Genomic DNA, 24,365 nt, shown 5'->3' on the forward strand with positions numbered 1-24,365 from the left:
GTCGAACTCGGTGCGGCAGTAAGAACCCGGCGAGCAGTCAGGACAAGCCCCGTGCGTAAAAACGCTGGTGATGCGCCTGACTGACCGGCACTTCTTCGTCGTATTTCATACACCGGAGATGCACCTGGCTAACCGGCACTTCTTCGTTACAGTTGTCCCCCGGAGAAAAAGACGCCATCCTGGCGATCTAAGCATACGGTAACATAGAGGGATCGTAGAAGGGCTTGAGCCGATCTACGTCAACCGTTTCGCGACCGCGACGGCGCTGATCAGAGGACGGTGACACAGGCTCGACGACATAATTCACGGGGGAAGTTTGTGCAAATACACGGTAAGGTCCATGATATCTTGGGAGCAGCTTAGAAGAAAGCCCGGGAGCTACAGGTGGAACCCACAGCCAAACCAACGAATCGGAAGGGAAGCTTGGGGAAACAGAGCCACCACGACGAAGCTTCTGTTGTGTCTGATCTGCGCTGGTAAGACAACGGGCGAGTTGTCTGCGTTCTTCAGCATGCTGCGCAGCTTAAGACACAGGAACACGTTCCGATGAATCAGGCTGGTAGGGTAGCATGGTATCGATGGTGCAGGAAGGTTCACGGCCGTACAGTAAGAAAAACGGAGAAAAACCAGTGGTAGCTTGAGTGGCAGTATTATAGGCGAACGTGACAAACTGAAGCACAGCGTCCCAGTTGGAATGGTCGGACGCGACGTACACGGCGAGCATGTCGCCAAGAGTACGGTTGAAACGCTCCGTCAGCCCGTTCGTGTGTGGATGGTATGCGCTAGTGGTCCTGTGGATGATGTGACACTCCTTCAGCAGCGACGTCACCACTTCAGATAGAAATGCGCGGCCTGGATCACTGAGAAGTTCCCGAGGGGCTCCGTGAAGAAGAACAAAATGCCGCAGTATGAAGGGTGCAACATCTTGAGCCGTTGCAGATGGAAGTGCAGTGGTTTCTGCATAGGGTGTGAGGTGATCCACTGCAACGATAATCCAGCGGTTGCCAGCACCAGTACAAGGAAGCGGGCCGTAAAGGTCGATTCCGACCCGATCAAAAGGACTGGATGGGCAAGGAAGCGGCTGCAAGGGTGCGGCAGTGGAAGTAGGGGCCGACTTTCGGCTCTGGCAGTAGAGGCCGCAGCGGGCGTACTTCCGAACGAACTTGTACATGCCAGGCCAGTAATACCGGAGCCTAAGGCGGGTGTAGGTCTTTAACACGCCACCGTGTGCACATTGGGGATAAGTGTGAAACGACGCGCATAAATCAGCCCGAAGATGACGCTGTATTACTAGGAGCCATTGCCGACCCTCGGGGAGATAATTGCCACGGTATAGGAGTTGGTCGCGAATAACAAAGTGATGCGCCTGCCGCCGTAGAGTTCTAGACGCCGTAACAGTGGTAGGATCAGAGAGAAACTCCAAAAGCGAAGAAATCCACGGGTCTTTGCTCTGCTCAGAGCGCATGTCATCGATGGCAAGTGCTCAGAGGACAAAGTTGAGTGGGCAAAGACTGTCAGGATCAGGGTCAGGTGATATTGGCGAGCGGGAGAGAGCGTCGGCATCGGTGTGCTTGCGTCTAGAGCGGTACACAACCCGGATGTCGTATTCTTGCAAACGGAGTGCCCATGCAGCGTGCGAGGCGGCCAGAGGGGTCTTTCAATGAGGAGAGCCAGCACAGCGCATGGTGGTCCGCTACTACATCAAATTGGCGGCCGTATAAATAAGGTCGAAATTTCGTAAGGGCCCAGAGTATGGCTAAACACTCCTTTTCTGTAACACAGTAGTTTAGCTCCGACTTTGTCAGCGTGCGGCTAGCGTAAGCAACGACGTATTCCACAAGACCGCTTTTGCGTTGGGCAAGAACCGCCCCAAGGCCGACTCCACTAGCATCTGTATGGACTTCAGTTGGGGCATCGGGGTCAAAATGCCGCAGAATAGGAGGAGAGGTGAGCAGATGGCGAAGGGTCGTGAACGCGTCATCGCATGCTTTTGACCAGGCGGATAGGGTGTTGTCTCCAGCCAACAGTTGAGTCAAAGGGGCGATGATCATGGCGAAGTTCTTCACAAAGCGGCCAAAATAGGAGCAGAGGCCGACGAAACTGCGTAGTGTCTTCAGATTAGTGGGCTTGGGGAACTCGGCAACTGCACGGAGTTTTGCAGGATCCGGAAGCACGCCTTCTTTGGATACGACGTGGCCTAAGATGGTGAGCTTACGAGCAGCAAAGAAGCATTTTTTGATGTTAAGTTGCAGGCCAGCCTTAGTCAGACAGCTTAATACATCTCTTAGTCGTTGCAGGTGAATTGAGAAATCAGGTGAGAAGACAACGACATCATCTAGGTAGCACAAACACGTGTGCCACTTGAGACCGCGCAAGATACTGTCCATCATACGCTCGAACGTAGCGGGCGCATTACATAGGCCGAATGGCATGACATTAAATTCGTATAATCCGTCCGGTGTAACGAAGGCGGTTTTGGAGCGGGAAGCCTCTGCAATGGGAACAAATTATTAAGACAGCGATATGTCAACAGCGCGACAGTACTCGATATCAAATATAGGAACAGCGTGGATTGTGTTATTGAGTTGCAAATGCAGCATGTGACGAATAAAAAATAATACGGAAAATGCACCGCATGGACTGGGGAGTTTTACAAATAGCGCTACCACGCGTCTTTTCTTACCCAAATGGCCTCACTCTGCTTGCGCATTTTCGTTCCTTTGTATAACTTTTTGCCTTGTTTTCTAAGCCAGGTAGTTTGCTTTGACTTGTAAGTTGGTCCCTCTCCCTATTAAAGACATCAGTTCGTTGTCTGATGCGATGATTTCAGCATCATTGAAAAAGTGTTCGTTCGGGCATTTGATCTGGAAATGTAGTCATCGGCAATCTTATTCAAATCGATTTTGCGGGTGAGTTCTTTGTGGGCGTGCAAAATTGCCAGATGGTTCAAACGGGCTTGTCCAGTCGTCGACCGCAAGTACATTTTCAGTCCCCGAAGGCAAGAAAAGGACCTCTCGGATGTGGTCGATGAGACCGGTATGGCCAGCGCAATTTTTTCTAGCTTGGCCATTTCCGGCAAAAGGTTTCATGGGAGTTCGCCCTTGCCCCCCGTAAACATGTGCACGACGTCCTCGAATGTGTGCAATGCAGACCTTTGCTGGCTTAAAATGTCAATCAGCATACCTCTGTGCCAAATCTGGCGTTCTGGTTCAAGGTCGTCGCCGTAGAACGCTATCACTGTAGAACTTCCCAATGGCAAGCTGCCCAATGTGGGACTTATGCTGCCGCATATCAGGTGGATGCCTGTTGTTTAACGAAGACAGCAGTGTGTCAAGTACTTCATAGAACCTCTGGCGATACATGCCGCTGGTTGATGGAAACACGTGAGCTGAGGAACCTTGTTAATAGCGGCGGGGTGTCTGTTTTTGCTTAGCAGCTAGAACGCACGGGTCCTCAACTCCTACTTTTCCTGCCTCTGCTTTACATACGCGGGTCACGTGCTTTATATTGGACTTCATCTGCACCGAGTTCAAGCTCGGGCCATCCGAGATGTCTCGTCCCTTCGCGTACGCTGTCCCCCCGCGCGCCTAGTGCTATGTTTCCGCTGATGCTTATACGGTGGAAAATACACTTCCTTTTCAGCGTCAGACGGGTTGTGGCGAAGTACTGATAAGCGAGGTGCTCACTGTTGGTTTCGTCGTTGGTTCTCATGCTGTGTTTGTAGCCGGTGCACATTGCAACGTCCGCAGCCGCGGTAGAAGCGAGCTCGACGCCTGTTTTCTATTTCTACTTTTATTGCGACAACAATTGCATCGACACTCCAGGCAAATTTCCGCTGTCGTCGTCGCCGTGATATCCCGTGTAAAGTCCGAAAGTCATGTGAGTGAGCGAGCCACACACTGTGGGTGCGAGAGAAAGCCCGTAACACTGAGCCGAGAAGGATGGCGACTTGATGGACATTATCTTCCCACGCGCTCAATATTCGGGTTAGTTGGAGGTCGCGTGACCAAATGCGCGCATGGGGAGGAGAGCACGCGTCTTCTCATCTAGGCCTGCCGCAGCTGGTAATGACTGTGCGCGGTTGACGCTCACGCGGCCCGCGTGCCGTATCCAATTGCTGGTAATTATTGGGGGAGTGCAATGATCAAGGGCGAGCAGGGATGGCTGCTTACTTCATGCGCGCTGTCTTCCTTCTTAGGCTGTTTTTTCGCGCCCAAGTGTTGCAGATCTCACAGCCTAAGCTAAGAGACAGGGGTAATTGGAGATTACTGACAGAGGCCATCCTGTAGTGGACCGACTTTTTTTATATACGCGCGAAAGTACGCTGCGCGGGAAAATTCGCAGTGGGGCGTGATCGGAATCAGCGGTGAACGCGATTACTTCTCAGCTAGATTAAAAAAAAACATTTGCTTTTAAGTTGGGGGGGGGGCGGCTCTTACACGTATTTATACGGGAAAAATCTTCCTTCATGCAATTGTCTTATGCTTCGCTATCAGTAAAACTGCTTCGCCTTTGCGGCGCAACTGCAGCCTCTATTTTTTTAATTCTGAGCCCTAGTAAAAGCTCTGCTGCGTATGACTGCTATTGATTCTGATTTCGAGTGAATGCGGCTTGGTGTAACTTCGGTTACTAAGTTAATTATATATATTTATGAACTCTGCATGCACGTTGCGATGTTTCCATCCCAGATAAATGTTGTAAATTATTATAACTCTTTTTTCGTGAGTCGCTAGCATTACCTACTGGAAAGAGAAGCAATGCTGAGACATATATCATTCATGTGCATTTCACACATTGTTGATAAAAGACTCTGCCGAAGGGGTCACTGAAGTGTGCAGGTCTTTTTCAGTGTGAAAAAAGCGCGCAAAGCAATTTGTAGCGACTTGAACATACAGAAACATAGTCATTCTCTAGACATGGGCTATCCAAATCATTATAAATCATTGTTCGTTGGCTACCTCTTTCCCTATAAAAATACATTGAACTTTGTCCTGCGTACACATTGAAATATAATGTGTGTGCATGGTGTTCACACTGGAAATACCATGTTGAAGTGAAAAAAACACGGATGAGGTAGATGTTTCCAATGCGCTTGTTTTCCTAGTGTCAGGATATTAAAAATAAAGCGAGAGCATTAATAAAATCCGTGCACGTCCGCGTCCGCAATCATGCAAATAGCGTGTAGCCACTTTACATTTTAAGGGAAAAGGTAGAGGCAACTCAAAAGAGACCTTAAGTGAATTGGGTAAGTTAATGACATTTTAGGAGCGGGGGGGGGGGGGGGGGCAGCCCCCTCCCGGAAAACTCCGGAGGGGGCTCGAGCCCCGGAGCCCCCCCGTAGTCGTCGCCTATGCTGCAAGCGCCCTCCAACAGGCACTCACTTTGCTAAACTTAGTTACAACGTTGTTTAATAAATGAATTTCACTCGTACCTTTACAACAAGAAAGCTGCATACATCAGCTCAAGGCACATGAGGCATTTATTTTGCTTTAACTTTTTTAAACAAAATGCCGTTTAATGCACTGAAGCAGAAAAGTAACTGGAACACAATGTATTCTGGCGGGCACTTCTAAAATTATCTCGAAACAAGTGCCGTCCTGAGAATTCATTCCAAGTGGATATGCCTTACAAACGCACTAGCTACAATTCCTAGATTAGAACATGTGCCATAAAATAACAAAAATAAAAGTTGATACGCGCAATTATGTTATTTTTCAATTAAGCATGTTGATTTCTCGCAGAAGTAATGGCTGCCTGAACCAGTAATTTAGATCAAGGGTTCGTAGAATTGTGCTAACTGATACAGGCAATTTTTTAAGAACTTTGTGCATCTAAAAAATGGCCGCATATCTGCTTGTTTCGCTGTAAATAACGTCAAAAGACGATAGTCTTCTACGTAACACCCCTTCTTCTCCCAACCTCCCACCCGTCACGCTCTTCCCCTCCCCTCTCACTCCTCTCATGATGGATGCAATGAACGTTTGGCTGAATTCAATTGAAATTACCCGCGTTCACCCAGCTCATGCACCATCTGTTGGGACCTTTTATTACTGTTGCCTTAAAGCCGTCTACAGAGCCGTGGCTTCAGTCGGCTAGTTTTTAGCACGTAGCGTCTCTTCGACACCATTTCTAACGCATTGATTTTTCATTTACAAACATAAAAACCAGTGCAATGTGTATTCTCAATAAATGAACGCTGCGTATCACGGTTATGCACATATATTTTGCCTCAAATAGGCCTGAGGTTTCCTTTGCGCTGTGTAATGTTGCCGTGTATGACCCCGTGCCACCAGTGCTAGTAGCTCGCTTGGTTTTGGCCGGGCGGCTGAATTGACCGACAGATGGACAGACAGACAGACAAAATTTTTCGCGTTTAGCGAAGACTATCGTCTTTAAAAAATACCTTTTGTAACTTACAGTTACCAATACCGGCCACAACATCACTGTCTTCAAGGTGGCAGACCTGTGCGATCATCGCCAAACTGCCAAGTTGAATTGCGCACTGTATTTGACGCACCACGCAAAAAATTTTGATAACGGGTAAAATTACATTGTTAGAGGTATCTTGTTGTTCACGAACGTTCTCGCATTCATTTTTTTCCTCAAGGAGGAGACGTTTCACATCTCGGCGACGTGGACGGAAAGGACCAGTGGGAGGCACTCTCCACGGGCAACGGCAATCAACGCGAAGATGTGATTCTGGTGATTGAAGGCTGGAATGACGAATCGGCTATCATCTCCGGCAGGCAAGGACTATAGCATTCCAGAGAAAGTTTTGTCCTCATAGAGGCTCTTGTTGTGGGGTTAAGAAAAGGTGGGTAACATACAGCACAGCAACTGTCTATTCAAAGGGGACACCTCTCCCGTTCTGCACTACGGATAAGAAAAAAAAGGGCAGGAGAGCCGGACGCGCGTTGTACCCATGGACTAGAGGCACTTGTTGAGCTTGGTGTCTTCTGGATCGTAGATCATCAAATAAATTGTTTTTAAAGGCGTGTATTCTGTCATAGCCAAAGGTACAGCCAATTCGATTCAAACGGGGAGTAGGTAAAAGCATTCGACAAATGTTATCGGGCTCTTCTATAACCCAAAGTCATGGCCACTTGTACTGCGGGCGCACCCGAGCGGGAATCCGCGAATAGACCAAGTGGCCTTACGTGGGTTCGTCGGGGCATGAACAGAGGATGTCACGCATGTCAGTAGGCACAACCAGTAGAAAGGCTTTGTCACTGCCATGACCATTTTTCTTGTACAGGATGACCCTAATGAGAGAAAAGGTGGATAACTCGCTAGTCATATGCCGAGAAAGTTGAGATTTTCGTCCCTCCAGGTAGTCGATAACAGGCTGTAATTCGTCTGATGGCTGCCTGGACGTGAAGTCAGAATCAGAAACGGCCCCGATGAAACCATCGTCATCCTCAGAGCTCACAGCAGGGTTCCCCACAGGTGCGCGGGAAAGCGCGTCGGCATGTTCGTGTTTCCACCCGGACCTGTACACAATTGTGATGTCAAACTCCTGCAAGCGCAAACTCCTCCGAGCAAGACGGCCAGACGTATCTCTGAGATTGGCCAACCAGCACAGCGAGTGGTGGTCAGTCACCACTTTGAAGGGACGGCCCTAGAGGTAAGGCCGGAATTTTGTCGTCGCCCACACGACTGCGAAGCATTCTTTCTATGAAGTAGAGTATTTTGCATCGGCTCGAGAGAGTGTACGACTGGCGTAAGTTATGACGTGCTCAACACGGCCGTATTCTTGTAAAAGGACAGCCCCAAGTCCGACTTTGTTAGCATCTGTGTGGAACTCTGTATCTGTCTCCTCATCAAAATGGGGAAGTACAGGTGTTGTCTACATGCGCTGTCGCAGCTTTGTGAAAGCTGTCTCTTGCTCTGTGGTCCAGGCAAAAGGTACATCGTCTCGGGTGAGTCGCGGGAGCGATTCGGCTATCTTGGCGAAGTTTGCAATAAATCGACGACAGTAAGCGCACAAGCCACGGAAACATCGTACTGCCCTTTTGTCAGAGGAAACAGTAAATGCGGTTGCGGCTGCAGTTTTGTCTGGATCTGAGCGAAGTCCTTATGCACTCACGACATGTCCAAGGTCAGCTTTTCATAGCCGAAATTACATTTTTGAGGTTACAGCGTAAGTTAAGCTGAGCGAGTGGCTTCACGTGTTCTTCGAAGGTGTCAGATAATATGACTACATCATCTAGGTATACACGGCAGCTTTGCCATTTCAAGCCAGTGAGAACGGTATGCATCATCCTCTGGAAAGTAGCTGGAGCAGAACAGAGGCCGCAAGGAAGATTTCGGAATTCATAAAGGCCGTCTGGGGTTACAAACGCAGTATTTTCTCGGTCTCGCTTATCAACCTCAATCTTCCAATAGCCACTTTTTAAATCAATGGATAAAAACTACTTCGCGTGCCGCAACCTGTCGAGAGAGTCATCGACCCGAGGCAGCGGGTAAACATCTTCTTTTGTGATTCTGTTTAGCTTCCTGTAATCAACGCAGAAGCGTAGTGTTCCATCCGTCTTATTCACTAGAACCACTGGCGATTACCATCGGCTGCTGGATGGTTGAATGAATCCTTCGTCGAGCATCTCTTTTACTTGCGTCTGAATCGCCTCGCGTTCTTTAGCTGAGACACGATAGGGATGTTGTCGGATAGGGCGCGCATCATCCTCGGTAATTATTCGGTGCTTGGTGAGGGGTGTTTGGCGGACTTTAGACGAAGAGGCGAAGCAAGACCGATATTCCTTTAAAAGGTCGTGAAGTGCAGCTTTCCTCTCGTCCGAGAGCTTCGAATTGACGTCGATGCGGTCAAGAAAATTGTCATCACCATTAATTTCCTCGGATGCGAAGCACTCTGCGACGTCGGTGACAGGATCTGCATAGCAACGGTAGTGCCGCGGAAAAGATGTCGATGTTCGTAGTTGAAATTTGTGAGGAGTATTCCTCACACGTCACGAACACGAACCAGGCTTCGGGCAGCGCATACACCTTGAAGCAGCAATAAAGAGACGTTGCTTTCAGCGACCGCGTCCCCGACTCGGAGGTTTTCGCACGTGACTTCTACTGGTACAGTCACTCCTGACAGCAATGTCATGCTGTCGTTAGCAACACGCAGCGCATGTTTACGACAGCTATCGGCGTCTTGCTCTGTAGCACGTAGTGTTGAGAAGGTCACACTGCGCTCACGAAGATATATAATTGCACCGTACTCGCGAAGAAAGTCTATACCAAGGATGAGTTGACGCGAAGAGTCTTGGATGACGAGGCAGGTGACTGCAATTGTCGACGCACGCATATTAGCTCTTGCAGAACAGCGGCCCAGCGGAATAACAAGGTGACCTCCATCTGTGCTAATGCGCGTTCCATTCCAAAGGGTCATAACTTTCTTAGAATCGTTGCCAATTTCGCGCTAATAATTGAATAATCTCGACCAGTGTCTACCAATACGCTGACCTGTAGAGCGTCTATCAGCACAGGTATGTCAAGGAAGACTCGGTCACCAAGTTCAGATGGGGTAACCGGCGATTCTTTTCCACTGCACTCATACGGGTATGCGACCGTTTGTGATATCTTTCTTGCGCATAGAACTTGCTGTTTTCAGTGAATCTGCGACATTACGTGCAAGCGTCGATGGTAGGTCTTCCACACTTTGAGTCCCAGCAACTTCGCCCCCGAAGGTTGCTGCCTTCAGTTTACCCGACGGGGGCTTGACGAGCATCTCTGTGCCATCGCCCCAAAACATGGACGAATGAGTGAGAGTCACCCGGAGATGGTGATTGCGATTGACGTCGTGTGAAAGGTACCCGTGGCAGGGCCACATACTTTTCAATTTCCCTTGGCCTCTGGCCAACCTGAGCACGAGGCGAGTTGATAGAGAAACCGTGTAGCCCAAGTTGTCGATACGGACACTCGCGGAAGATATGACCGTCCTCACTGCAGTGATAGCAGAGGTAGCCCAAGTTGTCGATACGGACACTCGCGGAAGATGTGACCATCCTCACTGCAGTGATAGCAGAGGGGTCCTCTGTCCGACGCACGCCAGACATCAGACTGCCTCGGGGGTGCACGGCGACCATCGACGTCCAAGCCAGTGTGCGCTGCTTGAATTGCGCCTGGCGGCGTCGTCTGAATTGAGACTGCGGGGCGAGAAGCAGGCATGGAGTTCTGCAAGGATTCCGCATACGTACGGGGCTCAATATCTGCGAACATGGGGGCCGGTCCCGCATCAGTGGGTATCAGTGGCTTCCGAGTGCTTACTCAACCTCATCGCGGCTCGATGGAGCCGACCATTGGCTGTCTCACTCCGTAGAGCTTCTTCATTTCTTCGCGGACGACAGAGCAAATCATTTCGCGAACCTGTTCGGTGCTATTGCACCCGAAGCACTTTCCCCAATGCCACAGCTTCAGTGAGGAACCGGCCACACTTTTCGGAGGGCTTCGCACCAGACCAGCAAAATGTTGCTCCTTCACACCGCACATCAGGTGGCGTAACTTTTTGTCCTTGAGCATAGCAGGATCCGCTCGTTTGAAAAGTCGAGTCCTATCCTCGACGTACATGGTGACGGTCCCATCCGGAATCTGAACGCGGGATTGTAGTTCATACTCAGCGCGTACGCGGCGGTCGTTGTTCCTGTAGCACTCCAGAAGGTGATGTCGGAATTCACGCCACGATGTTAATACGTCTTCTCTATTTTGGAACCACGTGCTGCGGCGTCCTTTAAGCTGAGCTACACGTTTCGGAGTTTTGTGGCACCATCGCAGCAGTTGAACGCAACGACGCGTTCAAACTCACTCAGCCAGTCATCCACGTCCTCATATAAATCTCCGTGATAGGCAGGGGGCGACAGCGGGTTCTGAAGGGTACACTATGTCGGAGTAGGAGGCGTCGGAACTTCCGTGGTTATTTGAGACGACGTCATCGTATGCTGTCCTGGTGTCTCTGGTGGTAAGCCTCGTTGTCCACGGCTTTCTCTGTGAACTGGGGTGTTCACGTGCGTAGTACTCGTGCTCCCGCTGCCGGACAGGGTCTTCTGCATGGGATACGTCGTCGTCGTTGTACCCGGAAAACTCCAACACTTTTGTCACGCGGTTAGACGACAAGGTGAACAAGATGACAAGGTGGTTTTGTCCTGGCTCACAATTGATGAGGATGATGATATCGTCAGCACATGGCTCGTACCCACTCCGGTGGATTGGCCAAGAATTGGGCACCTGAACTTTTAGATACGGTTTTTGAAACTACTGTTACAGTGCAATTTAGTAATCAGAACAAACAGAATAATTTTCCTATACTGCACTTTTTGTAATATAAATGTCATGCTATATCTCTAGTTGTAAAAGTATGGATTTAAAATTTTATTCGTTTAGTTGATTGAATGAAACCACAAACGGCATCAAACACGTCCCTGTGGATAAAGCCGAATACCGAGGCACCGAAAGAGAGTACTGTTTCTGATGTAAAATTTACCCCTAATTTAGCGAGCGGAATTTCAAGACGTCTTTTTCTTTGTAATTTATACTGACGACATATTAAAAAGTAGTGTTCTATGGTTTCTATTTCTAGACAGAATGGACACAGCGGCGATATCGCCAGACCAGCCCTGTGTAAATATAGGTTTAATGGTGGGACATGGCAGCGTAATTTTGTGATTATTACTTCCGATTGTCTTGATGGACACCAATGTATTTTCCACGGAAGTTTTAGGTGCTGAAATTCACTCCATGATGTTATTGTTTCAATTATATCTCAACGAATTGAAAAATTCCGATATCTGATCGCGGTTATTTGTGCCACCACTGGAAGGACCGATATTATTGGTCCATTCAGGGATGCTCGCGCTAATGAATCGGCCATTTCATTTAAATGTAATCCGCAGTGTCCTGGTACCCATAATAATTTTACAAGATTCAGCTGGGGGGAACTAATGTTAGAAACGTCTTTAGAGCCGGCGAATTTGTTGAAGCTGTAAGTGAAGAGCAGACAGAAAGGGAATCTGTTATAATTACCGCGCTGGATTCACGTAAAGGGAGTTTACGCAGTGCAAGAATCATTGCTAAGAGCTCAGCTTCAAATACGGGAGTAAAATCTGGCATTCTCAAGGAGAATGACCCGCCAAGCGACATCGTGAAAATGCCTACGCCCGCCTTATCGTCGTTCACAGAAGCGTCAGTGGCTATTATGTTAATTGTGTGTACGTGCGCAAGGTAATCTTGCAATATATTATTTAATAACCTGACTGAATGAAACTTAGGGTTCTGTGGGAAAATTTTATCGAATTCAATCTTTAAATTCTGATTTGAGTCATACGATGGAATAACGTCTCGAATTTTTACATTTAAACTGTCTAATTGTTTTTGTACAAAAATAATCTGTGGGGTGTGAAAACGTGGCCAATGAGCTACAAAGAAGGAGCTTGGATCGTTTATAAATACATACTCGAATCGTCTAATTGGAAAACTGTAAAATTTTAGAAATGTTTGTATCGTTAAGATGCGGAATCTGCAGGGCAATGTTGGTAGGCGCTCCTCCTGATAAAGAACATTGTTTGCTACAAACCTAGGGAGTCCCAGGCACACGCGCATGGCTTCACGCTCCAAAAGGACCAGAGGCTTAGTTTTATAAGCAGGGCTTCCTGAGAATAATACACAGCCGAATTCCAATATTGGACGCATGTACATTTTTTATATCATTATGAGGGCGTCCCTGCGTAGCCCATACTTTCGGTTGCTCAGTCTGCGTAGTAAACCTAAAGCACGCTGTGCCTTAGATGCTACATTTTCTATATGTGGACTCCAGTTGAGTTCTCCATCATAAATTATACCAAAATATTTAAGAGACTCAACCTGGGGAATTGGTTCTTGATTGTAAACTATAGAGATTGAAACCAGATCCCTTAGTGGGAACACCAATATTGCGCTTTTACTTACATTTAATGTCATGCAAATTCATTGAAGCCATACCTCAAGCATACTCAAGTATCTCTGCAATTTTTGGTATAAAGAATGTTTGTCGTTATCGGCCGCGAAGAATGCAATATCATCTGCATAAACGTAAACTTGCACGTCCTGATTGGCTGGAATGTCGCTCATTAATATGTTAAATAATATTCGAGATAAGACTGCTCCTTGGGTGACACCACGAGTCTGTTTGAATTTAGAGGAAGAGCAGCCATTCTTAAAGCAATAAAATTCTCTTGATCTCAAAAATTCTGCCAACCACGCAATAATATATTTTGGGACATTATGATTCCGTAGTACATTCAGAAAAATGTATGTTCCACGGAGTCATATGCTTTAGCTATGCCTAATGTCACTAAAGCGGAATATTGTCTTTATTTTCTAGCGAGTTGTATGCGGCTCTCTAAATCAGCATGGGCACACCATATAGAGCAGTCAGCTCTGAAGCCTACTTGATTTGGATTCAATATTAAATTATCCGACATCCAGACAGTAATTCTGTAATGTAGAATCCTCTCTATGAGTTTGACCATAATAGAAGTAAGAGAGATAGGTCTAATATTTTCTATGGTGTAACCTAATCCTTGTTTTTTAGGTATCGGGATTACTTTAGCTAGTTTCCAATCATATGGTATCCAGGCGTTGTTTAGAGAATAGTTTATAATGCTTAGGAGGTCACAAGGAGATATTTCGAATAAAATTTTTATCATATGCACTGTAATTTCATCAGGACCTGGAGCTGACAAGGGTAAGTTTCGAATTACTTGAGGTAATTAAGGCACAGTAACTTCGTTGAAGTCTGACGTTAGGGCTGGTTTTTGCAAGTTATGTGACATAGCACGACATGAATCTACACTCAAGGCCTTTTGCTATCTGTTCTAGTTATTTTATCATTTCATCAGATGATAGAGTTACATAATCAATACTTATTGGTGGTGGCAGAATTTTTCGATTCCGCATATATCTAAACAGCGCCTTTTTGTTTTTCGGATTTGAAATGAAATCATAGTGTTTCCTATCATAATCTTCTTTAGATTTAGCTACTGTGCGTTTAAATACAGCAGCGTAAAACTTGTAATCAGCCCAATTTTGGAGGGACTGGTTATAAAGTAGTTTCTTCCAAGCTGCTTCTCATCGTCTGTAGTCTCGTGTACAGTCTGTATTCTACCAAGGACTATGAGAGGCTCTCTTGGCAGACTCAAAAATAAATTCAGCTTCTTTGTGTGATCGTTTGATTACAGCAAAAATTTTCATAAGTTTTGTTGCTTCGCGCTCTTCAGAATGGTGAGCCAAATGTGCTTTTAAATCATTTCTAAATTTATTGTAGTTTACGAATACTTGGATCTGAGAGCACGATGGTATTAACGGGCAAGCAATTTCAAATATTATTGGACAGTGATCACCGTTGGTGGCACAGTGCAAGGCTGCCCAAGATGAACTAGTGAGAGATGAACTTATGAAACTTAAATCTATAGCTGAGCGCGACCGATTGCAAATAAATGTAGGAATTCTGGTGTTGAGACAAGTCATATGGTTATCTATTGACCAATCCCACAAACGTTTGCCACATTGGTCTGTTCGAAAACCCCAACACGTGTGATGGGAGTTGAAATCTCCCACAAGGATTTTATCCTTGCACCATGACGACACCGCGGAATCCAAACATCGAGTGTCTTGCACACCCGCAGGAAAGTATAGATTTACTAAAGTGAATGGTAGGCAGCCCGGTAAGGTTACATCTAAGGCAAAAATTTCACTTTCAGGAGACATATGTTTATATGAAATCTTCACCTTAAGACTAACTCCATTACTATAATGAAAAATGCTAAGCCTCCGCCTTTCGAAGGACGGTCTAATCGGAAAGATCGGAAGTTATTTATATTAAAAGATTGATGTGTTGAAAGCCATGTTTCTTGCAGTGCAATAATATCCGGGGAGAATTTCGATGCCAAATACAATAAATCTGTTACCGCAGGGTGAATGGATCGGCAATTCCAATGAAGAATTTTGAGGAATCCTATGGTTGCGAAAAGATTGACTCAGTAACTGCTTTACTTAAAATGCTGTCTTTTAAGAAATCGTTCTTTGTAAGGTTGTCTTTGAGGTATTTTTTCGTCTTTGAGTGAATAATTGAAGTGGCTGTTTTCGACAAAGGGGATCTAGATCGCTTTAGCGATCGGGGGTCCATGTCCATTTCATCTGAGCTTTCTGCATCCGCATTGATGCCTTCACTGTGGTTCTTGCTTACATCAACAGATGGACCAGCAATTTGATCATCTTGGGACGTGAGTTTAGGCGCTACGTCTTCATTTGATGTTCGTGGACACTCAGTAGTTTGCGAAGTCATGCTAATAGTAGCTGTTGTGCCGAATATCTGCGCCATCTGGTTAGTTAGGATTTGTGACAAGGACTCACAAAGGTTTCCAGCTAGTCGCTCCATGGCCTTCTCCATTGCCCTTTCGACTGCATCAGCAATAGCAATTGACAGAGACGCTTCCGTGGCGATTGTATGACGGGCTGTGACAGCTGCGTATCCCTGTGTTCTAGCCTGCATTTCAGATATGGCTTCTTGACGAGAACAACGTCTTCGTTCAATGATTTCTAGAACTTGTATTTCTCGTGCCCTTGCCGAGCAATTCATATCATCAGCAGAGTGACCTTCATTGCAGAGGCAGCACTTTTCTTCCTTGCTGGTGCACTCGCTGGAATTGTGTTCCTCCCCACAAACTCGGCACCTAGGAGCAGACCTACATCCTCTCATAGTGTGTCCGTAGCGCCAACACTTTACACATTGTGGAGGACGAGAGGATAGAGCTTCCACTCGATAGATTAGGGGCCATGCCTTAATTTCTGTCGGTCTATCTGTCCCTGCAAACGTGACAATGACCGATTCAGTAGGAATTTTGCTCTTGTCTACCACACGTCCGCATCGATAAACTGAAATTGCACCTGCTGGTGAAAGCATCTCTAATACTGTTCAGTCGGATCCTCTACTTTCTCGTCTTCTCGGTGCGTGTTCTCTCCAAAACGCTTGGTGGCAATATATATATATATATATATATATATATATATATATATTCTCTTTATGCCGCTCGGCAATCAAAACACCCCTTACGCGCTGCTATCAGCATCACGCCACTACATTCATGCTGCTGTCATTCAATCGTGATCTGTACGCCGTTGTCATGTCATCGTCATACCTTCGTCATACGGTCACCGTCTTGCATTCGTTGCTATACCGCTGTCGTGATCCCGTCGTCGTCATGGTATCGTATTCATATAATCATCATCGCATTGTCGTCACGCGGGCGTGGTCACGATGTCGTAACACTATCGACGTCATTTCAAAATTGCGATCCCATTGCCTTCATGCCATCTTCATCACACCACCTTCATCGTTCCATCGATGTCATTTCTTATAATAGCGGTAACAGTTCTATGGACACGCCGAGCGCGATTCCGCCGACGTGGTCGGCGTCGCCGTAATGTTTCGCATAAAGTCCAAGCGATAACATCGTAGCCGCGCGCCGTATGCTGTGTGTGCGAGGGAAAGCGTGCGAGAGTGAGCCGACGATGATACCTCGATCTCGCACGCGCAAGGGTGGAAGGCGGGCAGGAAGCACGCTGTCTTCCATCGCATGCAAGGTACCGGGGGAAGCGGGAGGGATTATACTCCGTCGACGGCTGCGTATGGCGCGGCCGAGTGCGCCGTATGTTCAAAGTGACTTGCGACGGAGACAGAGTGCGCGGAGTGCTTATAGCTTCGTGGGCGCTGTTTTCGCCGCTTAGTTCGCGCTGAAGCGAAAGGTAGCACGAAGGTCAATTCGCTAGCATGTTGATGCCGCGCTTCCTTACGTCAGCGTTTTGACAGCGGGTATCCGCTGTAATCGTGTGAGATGTGTTCATGTTTGCGTGCGCGTGCGTGATACCATGCTTACAGTTATTGCAGTTATTACAGCGTAAGCTGTAATGCGCTCATTCCAATAGCCGTTTTGATTGGCGATGTTGTCAGCCATTTCTGTGCCGGTCGCAGCTATCGCCAGGAATGAGAAAGAAAATACCCAGGTAGCGCTGTGCTCGGACCCGGGCCCGCAGCGCATTTTTTTCTTCATTACATTGGAGCAGAATCGTCAGTAAAACAAGAAAAACAAAGCACTACAAAGGTTTAACGTGACTGGAAACACATTCAAAAGTCATGCAAGCACGTGTAAGCCTCCAATGAAGGCATAAAGTCCGGCGCTGTTTCTTGCGCAGCGTACGCACTACAAACGTAGGCAGAAGATTCCTGAAAAAACGCCGGAGTGTTACGCGATGGTGCCTGCCATACATTCTACTGCGCCAAAAGCTATGTAGGCCAAGTAACATGAACATGTCATATGGTGGGTCACAGGGATCTTCAAAAGTAGTAAACGAATTGTGTTTGGTGTCATATCTAAATATTTTTAAGTGTTCTTTGCGGAATGTACCAGAAGCACACGGGGGTCTTGGCCTAGTTCACCTTTTTGTTAGACAACTTGTCTTCCAGTTATTCTTCTTTCGTCGTGATGTAAACAGTCCATTTCTAAGAGAGGTGTTACCATTTCGATTGATCAATTACTTTCCAGAAATTGTTATGTCGTCATCTGTAACAGATGCACCAATGGCTTTCACTTCCTTGATGCTCGCTTTATTATGTATTATATTTTCACATTCTCCGCAAAGAGATTTCTGCTGCACTCACAGGCGCATTGTTTCGTGCTTCCCATTATCGTTAACCTTATTTAAAATGTTATTACCTACATGTACTTAAGCGTGTCCATCGAATGATCATTCCTCCAGGGACGAAAACCTTTTCTTCAAGTTACATTCGGGAATCCTTCGTGTTAAAACCTGGGCCCGATTTCACAAAAACTTCTTACCTTAGAATTTTTCGCAAGAAAAAATTTTTTACAATCCGGATGCCAGACATATCATTAGTGGAGGCGGCCAGCCACTGGCAAAGCGAACGTACGAAAGAAAACCTTCGTGAATCTGGCCCCTGGTTAGAAATAACGATGCTGTTTCGTTTAGTGGTCGACACATTGCCGTTTCTGTCCACATGCTGAAATGATTGGCCACTGTTTCGTAGATTGTAGAGAGCGACACCTGCGTTTGCTAGCTCGCCGCAGAAACTTGGCCTATACACGCGTCCTAGCGTGCGAGGAGATGCAACACGTTTGAGGAAGAAAAAGAAGATTGAGATGTATACACAAATGCTGGAACGGAAAACATGTATAGGTATACCTGATTAAATCAAGCAGGCTAGGTGACCGCCCTGTTTCAAGAGATGCCAAAAATTATCATCATCGCCATCATTAGCATCGTATCGTGCCAGTTGTCACGCGATGTGAGATGCGCGCCACGTAGCGTCGATACGTGCGTATTTTGCATAGCAGTTGCATATTATTACACAAGGTGACATGCCATGTAGCAGTTACTTAGGTAGCAATACATGGTATAGACAGAGAAGGCTTGACGAAGAAAAAGAATATTAATGAGATGTATGCAAAAATGCTAGAATGACAAACATGTATAGTATACCTGATTAAATCAGGCTAGGTGGCTGTTTCCCACCTCCCCGTTTCAAAGGGGAGGCCAATAATTCATCATCATCATCATTAGCATTGTATCACGTCACTTGTCACGCGATGTGTCATACGTGCCGCGTAGCGTCGATACGCACGAACATTGCATTGCGGTTGCGTTGTATTCCACCAGTTGTCCTGACATGGAGCAGTTGCATGTAACTGGACCTGATTAACTCAAACATTCTGGGTGACTATTTGTCACTACCCCTTTCCAAAAGGAATTCCAATAAATCATCATCATCAACAGCATAGTATAGTGCAAGCTGTCAACGGATGGGACATGTGCGCCGCGGATCTCGGTACCTGTGTATACTTTTCGGTACACGTTATGACACCTCCCCACAAGGTAGAAACCACTTCTGAAAATGCGGGTCGTAGAACTACGTGCGCAGCAGCAACGAGGCAACGTCGAGCTCAGCGGACCACTGTGCAGAGTAGCACAAACCGCAGCTCGCCGTCGACGCCGGGCGGACAGTTCAGTTCGTTCTTGTGAAAACGACGCAAACAGATTCGTCACGAAAACTAGTGCATGTTCCTATGGAGCCTCTCCTCTAGCTTCCGCTGTGACTGTGCTGCGTGTGACTTTTTTTTTGTTAGTAAGCGATTGTGTACCAGTTTATAGGGCCGACCTTACTAATTTACATCGGAATCGATGCTTCACCTTTCGGGCGAAATTGCGACTTTGCTGTCATCATTCAATGCTGATGACGCCCCCACTGTAATGACATTGTCGTCGTCATACAGTCGTCGGTATGCATTCGTTGTTACACAGTCGTGATGGCGTCGCGGTTGTATCATGACCGTCATTCCAGTTTCGTCATCTGATTCTCATCAAACATTCAAGGTCACGCCATCGTCGTTATGCAGTCAACATCACGTCATTGTCGTCGCTGTCACACTCACACTGTCGTTGTTATACCTTCGTCATCGTTTAGGAATTGCGTTTAAATTGTCGTCATATCGCCTTCGTCGCCTAATTGACATCATAAATTCATGATCATTCCATAGGCGCTTAGCCGTGCTCCCTAAAGGGTTGCAGAAAATAGCGCCTCATCCTTTTCAAGCGATGCTTGTATTGCCTCACCCGCATCGGCGTCGGTGTTGATGATGACGTTGATGTTGGCCTACGAAAAAATCCAAGGCGCGCGTAAATAAAAACTGCTCGTCGGGCTACGGAATCGAACCATCGACCTCCGGGTTGCGCGCCCACCACGCTAACCGAGTCAGCCTCTGTCGGTTCATCATACGGCCCTTTAAAGCGGGGTTGCATGAAGAAGCGGACGCGAACGCCCGCAGCGGGCACGCGATCACACCATATCCCAGCCAATTACAGGTGTCCCCTCCCTCCAGAGGAGGGAAAGGGTGTCATCGCGTGCTCGCTCGCCTCGTGCCCGCCGTTTCCCGCCATTTCAGCCCCGGCAGACAAAAGGGGAGGCCACATTTGGTTCGTTTTGACGAAGAGCAGGCTGCGTTGAAGGAACGCTAGCGGCAGCGGGCCCGTGAACGTCTCAAACGCTCAAAAAAACTAACCAACCCCTCTCCTAGGGTTGGACAAGCTTCGCGTGCACCCCTGTTCCCGGAAGGGAAGGGGCTTAATTTTTTTTACCATCTCTCCGTCTCTCTAACAATATCCTAGTGACGTCACCACACAGTCGTCGTAATGTCATCATGGTCATGTCCAACTCTGGCGAGTGAGGGTCATAACAAAGTGAGCCGATCCCGGAAACAGTGCAGATCGCATATAGCCGAAGCAATAGAAGTCTCGAATGAACACTACAGACTGTCAATTAGATCATCTGCAGCAATGAGGTGTGCCATTACATTGCTTGAATGACAATCGCATTAAGCTTGAAAGCCATCGTGGGGTACGGTGGCCATGCCGGAATGTCTTCCTGTTCTATTTGATGCCTTAATGATGTACAGTGCGAAGTATTGTCCTATAGATGTTTTCTGGTATTTCTTTGGCATTACGTCACTGCGGCCTTCCTTTTAGCTTCTTGATATTAATTTCTTACTGTCTTCGTCACCACCTAGAGAAAATATTTCCTAATGATATGATCGCAATGTAGATCTTTTTAAGCAAAGCTTTATAGGCTCACAAGTGCCTGCGGTGGTGGTATCACGCATAAAAGTGGGCCGATCCTGGTGATTGTGCAGAAAGGGTCCAAGCTCAATGGCATATACCCCTGTGGGTTCGGGGCCCTGTAGCGAGCCCTTGAACTACCCTTGTCAAACGTGGGACCCAAAGAGACATAATCACCAGCCGTTCCCCTGTCGAGAAAATGGGGGTGCCCGAAGCTTCTCGTCCGATTATATCGTGAGGGCTTCCGAAGCCCAGGCGAAACGTCAGCGAATAGCCGCGGACCCCTAGTTGCGGGAGCGCAATGTTGAGGCCAAACGTCTGCAAAGAGCCACTGACCCTAAGTTTAGGGCAAACGAAGCGGAACGCCTGCGACAGTGTCGTCATGCCACAAGCTTCGCTTACCCCTATTTTCTCGACAGAGAAAGGCTCTGCATCTTTTTTAGTCTTATTTTACGCCACAATATCGGGCACAATTTTTCGAAGCCTAGCTCATAAAGTTATCGCAGAGAAAGAGTGTCCTTTATAAATACCCACTTGTTTACAAAAGGGCGCCGTCTTTGAAAATTCGATGTCAGTAATCAGTCAAAGCCGGTCGCCAGTGTTTCTTCTGTTTCCCGTCATCACGTAATGCGACTGCAGCTGTCAAAGGCAGTGTTATAATGCTTGAACGAATCTACACTTCCAGGTACAAGCTAGTAAACCGCTCGCAGTCATACAGTGACCCGCTTCTGGATAGTCGAGTGGCTCCGCCGGAAGGAGAGCCTCCCGTCGACCTCGACCTGGACTCCCTCATGGAGTCGTCTCAGGCCTGGAAAGCTCTCCAGCAAGCCACCTTCGACGCCGGCACCAGCGACCGGTCTGCACCCAGAGCCAACTGGCGCCAAGAGCTGATCATTAAATGCAGCAATGACAATACGTCGGAAGACTTCTCGGAAAACTTTGATGCCTACGACACCGTCTTTGTGTTCGATGTATTCAGCGATCCGTGTGAGCTGAACAATCTGGCATCAACCGAGCCTGAGGTATGAGCATGAAATTCAGCGAGTGAGTGAACATTACTTTTGGCGCAAAACAATATATAGTGTTATATTGTTATATCATAATGTTTCATTCATAAACCTCATTGTCGTTCGCACATCCTGTAAAACCTCTTAGTGAAACTTGGCTTTTACCTGAAATAGCATGCACTGCTTATTTTCCTGCGTATTCTAACGTCCTTAGTACCTTATTCCTCCTAGCAGCATGAAAGTGGTAGCGTCCTTATCGCTGTTGATTGCGTGATAGAATGTATCTGTCGCTTGGATCTAGGGTGCGATCATGAGGCTGTTAGGATAGACATACGCTGTTTAGGTGGTCAACTGCTGTTGCTTGGTGCCTTCTATGTAGCACCTAACGTAACTCCAGCACTGTTTGGTGTTATCCTAGCATCACCTGAATAATTGATGGGACAGCTGATGTTGATGAACAGGTTAACTTGTTTACTAAAGTCATTGAATATGGCATGTGCATATTCATACCTACAATACCGCTCCAAAAGTCAAAATTGCCTGATTGGTTTTCTAAAGAACAAAAACTACATGAAAACTGAGAGACAATGCACATTGAAAAGAGGGAGCAAACAGGCACATGCAAGTGGAAACTTGAATTTAGGTTCTGTCGTTGTCCTTGCAAATTTTTATTAGAAATATTATCACTACAACCACATTGAACGTGTTGAAGCAAGTAGGACACGTAATTCAAAATGTTTCTGGAGCTTCGTGCACTCTCACCCTTCTAAAAAGAGCGCCGAAGATGTATGTCTTGTTGATGAAACTGGCGATGTTGACTCAAACACGGCTGACGTCTTCGCAGAACATTTAGTTTCTGTATTTGGTGTAAAAATGCTTCTTCCTCAAGTAACCTTCTTTCTCAGTCTGGCACGGTGTGTACGCTATCACTCAGTGAAGACTGTTTTCAAGTGTATGAAGCGCTTCAAACCTTCCATTCTTTGTGGCGCTGATGGTATCGCTCCTAGAGCACTGCACGGGCCGATTTTTTCAGCCCGGGCGCGGCCCGGGCCCGTTTTTACGTTGGGCTACCCGCCCGAGCCCGATCAAACGTTTTATGGCGAGACCCGGGCCCAGCCCGGGCCCGGAAATATTCTACGTTACCCACCTGGCCCGGCCCGACACCTCTTTACATTAGGCCTGAGCCCGGCTCGAGCCCGGCTCGAAACCGGCCCGAACCCGGCCTGAGACCGGAAAAGATCACCGAGCGGAATTTAAAAAACAAAATAAAGAAGAGAATGAAAGAAATTTATTCTTAAGGCATAAATACATGTCATATGCAATTACGAACACCATTTGAGCGGTCTGAACGCAAATACCAGCGCGCGAAGTAGTACGAATGACCCTGCCGAGCAGTATCGCCAGCAGTTTCCAAAGGCGCGACCTTGATGCGGCCCAATCTACTTAAAGCCTCTTGATAATTTGAAACTTGTGACACTCTCCTCCCTGCCACTCTTTCCTCCTCGATTCTCGTCGCCCGCCGGCGGCGGGTGCTCCGCACGGCACGCTATTGCGCCTTCGCTCCTAAGGACGGGCCGCAGAATTCGACGGAGCCGCATGATTTTGGGCCAGTTGCACGTCCCAGTGGCTTAGAAAAATTTTCAAAATGGTGATAACAGCATGGAGAATGCTGAAGGCAACGCTTATGAGCAGGTTGGTTCCATCTTAAAGCCGTATAAATGACACACACTGATGTAAAAGGAGCTTTCGGGCGAGTTCTATACTCCAGACATTTTTTTCTGCCACATGATACGCTGCTTTACTTTGTGCATCTAATCCAGGATTGCTTGCGGCACATCTCTCTATGTTTGGCAGTTTTTTCTTGCATGTGCACGCATGTGCACCGCAGGTATTATATTCAGCGTGCATTTTATAATGAATTATTGGCGAGTGCATCGTCCGTCCATGTGTTTGTCTCAATGTCAAAGTTGCTTTTGCGCTGTGGTTTCTGCACTGAATAGGATGGCTGCGCAATCTAAGTACGATGAAGGGGTGCCGGCAACCCCTCATCGCCCGCAATAACAGAAGCTGAGAAAATGAATTTACAGATTGTTCTTTAGGCGTCAGTGTCAATGAAGCTTTAAAAATACTCGGTATACCTATGGGAGAAGGCATACTATATTTTTAGGCAAAAGAAACGCCTCTGGATAAGGAATTTTGATAGTCCAACGATATACCGCTAAATTATGTAGTAGGATAGTTAAAATTTTGATTTTGATTGGACAGCAGGAAAACATTTATCACACAAAAATCATAAAGAATGATCAGCAAGACGCTTTATTTTCATGCACGCGCAAAAGCATTATTTGACAAGATACCGATAACGTAGAAGAGTATCATGTAATATTGTCACGTTGTAGTAACGCTGAAGGAATCAATCGTAAAACTGTGTATGACGAAACTGATTATTTGTTGGGCGAACCTGTGCCCACAAAAGCAAGCCACACTCGAAGCACAACGATAGCGGCGAACACAGTCAGCGATCGTCGAAATCTGATCAGCGCCGAAATGCGTCGGCTTTTATACGCATTTTATACATCGAAGGTTCCAGATTAATCCCTGGTGCCCGCGTGTCTTCCAGAAAGTTCTAGACAATTCGCGTCGCTCATACAATCAGATTACATGAGCGTCGGTGACCACAGACGACGGATAGAAGCATCA

General features: G+C 47.0%; 1 protein-coding gene across 1 annotated transcript in view; it reads left to right on the top strand.

Annotated features, from left to right (window-relative positions):
- LOC119459169 (arylsulfatase J-like) overlaps positions 1 to 21,686 on the top strand; it is an 82,279-nt gene extending 60,593 nt beyond the window's left edge. Inside the window, exons 8-9 of the mRNA XM_037720994.2 lie at positions 6,608 to 6,746; positions 21,344 to 21,686. Coding sequence (XP_037576922.2) covers positions 6,608 to 6,746; positions 21,344 to 21,686 — 482 coding nt within the window. The remainder of the gene's footprint in view (positions 1 to 6,607; positions 6,747 to 21,343) is intronic.
- The last annotated feature ends 2,679 nt before the right edge of the window (positions 21,687 to 24,365 follow it).

Source organism: Dermacentor silvarum, chromosome 7, assembly GCF_013339745.2.
Source record: "Dermacentor silvarum isolate Dsil-2018 chromosome 7, BIME_Dsil_1.4, whole genome shotgun sequence".
NCBI lineage: Eukaryota > Metazoa > Arthropoda > Arachnida > Ixodida > Ixodidae > Dermacentor > Dermacentor silvarum.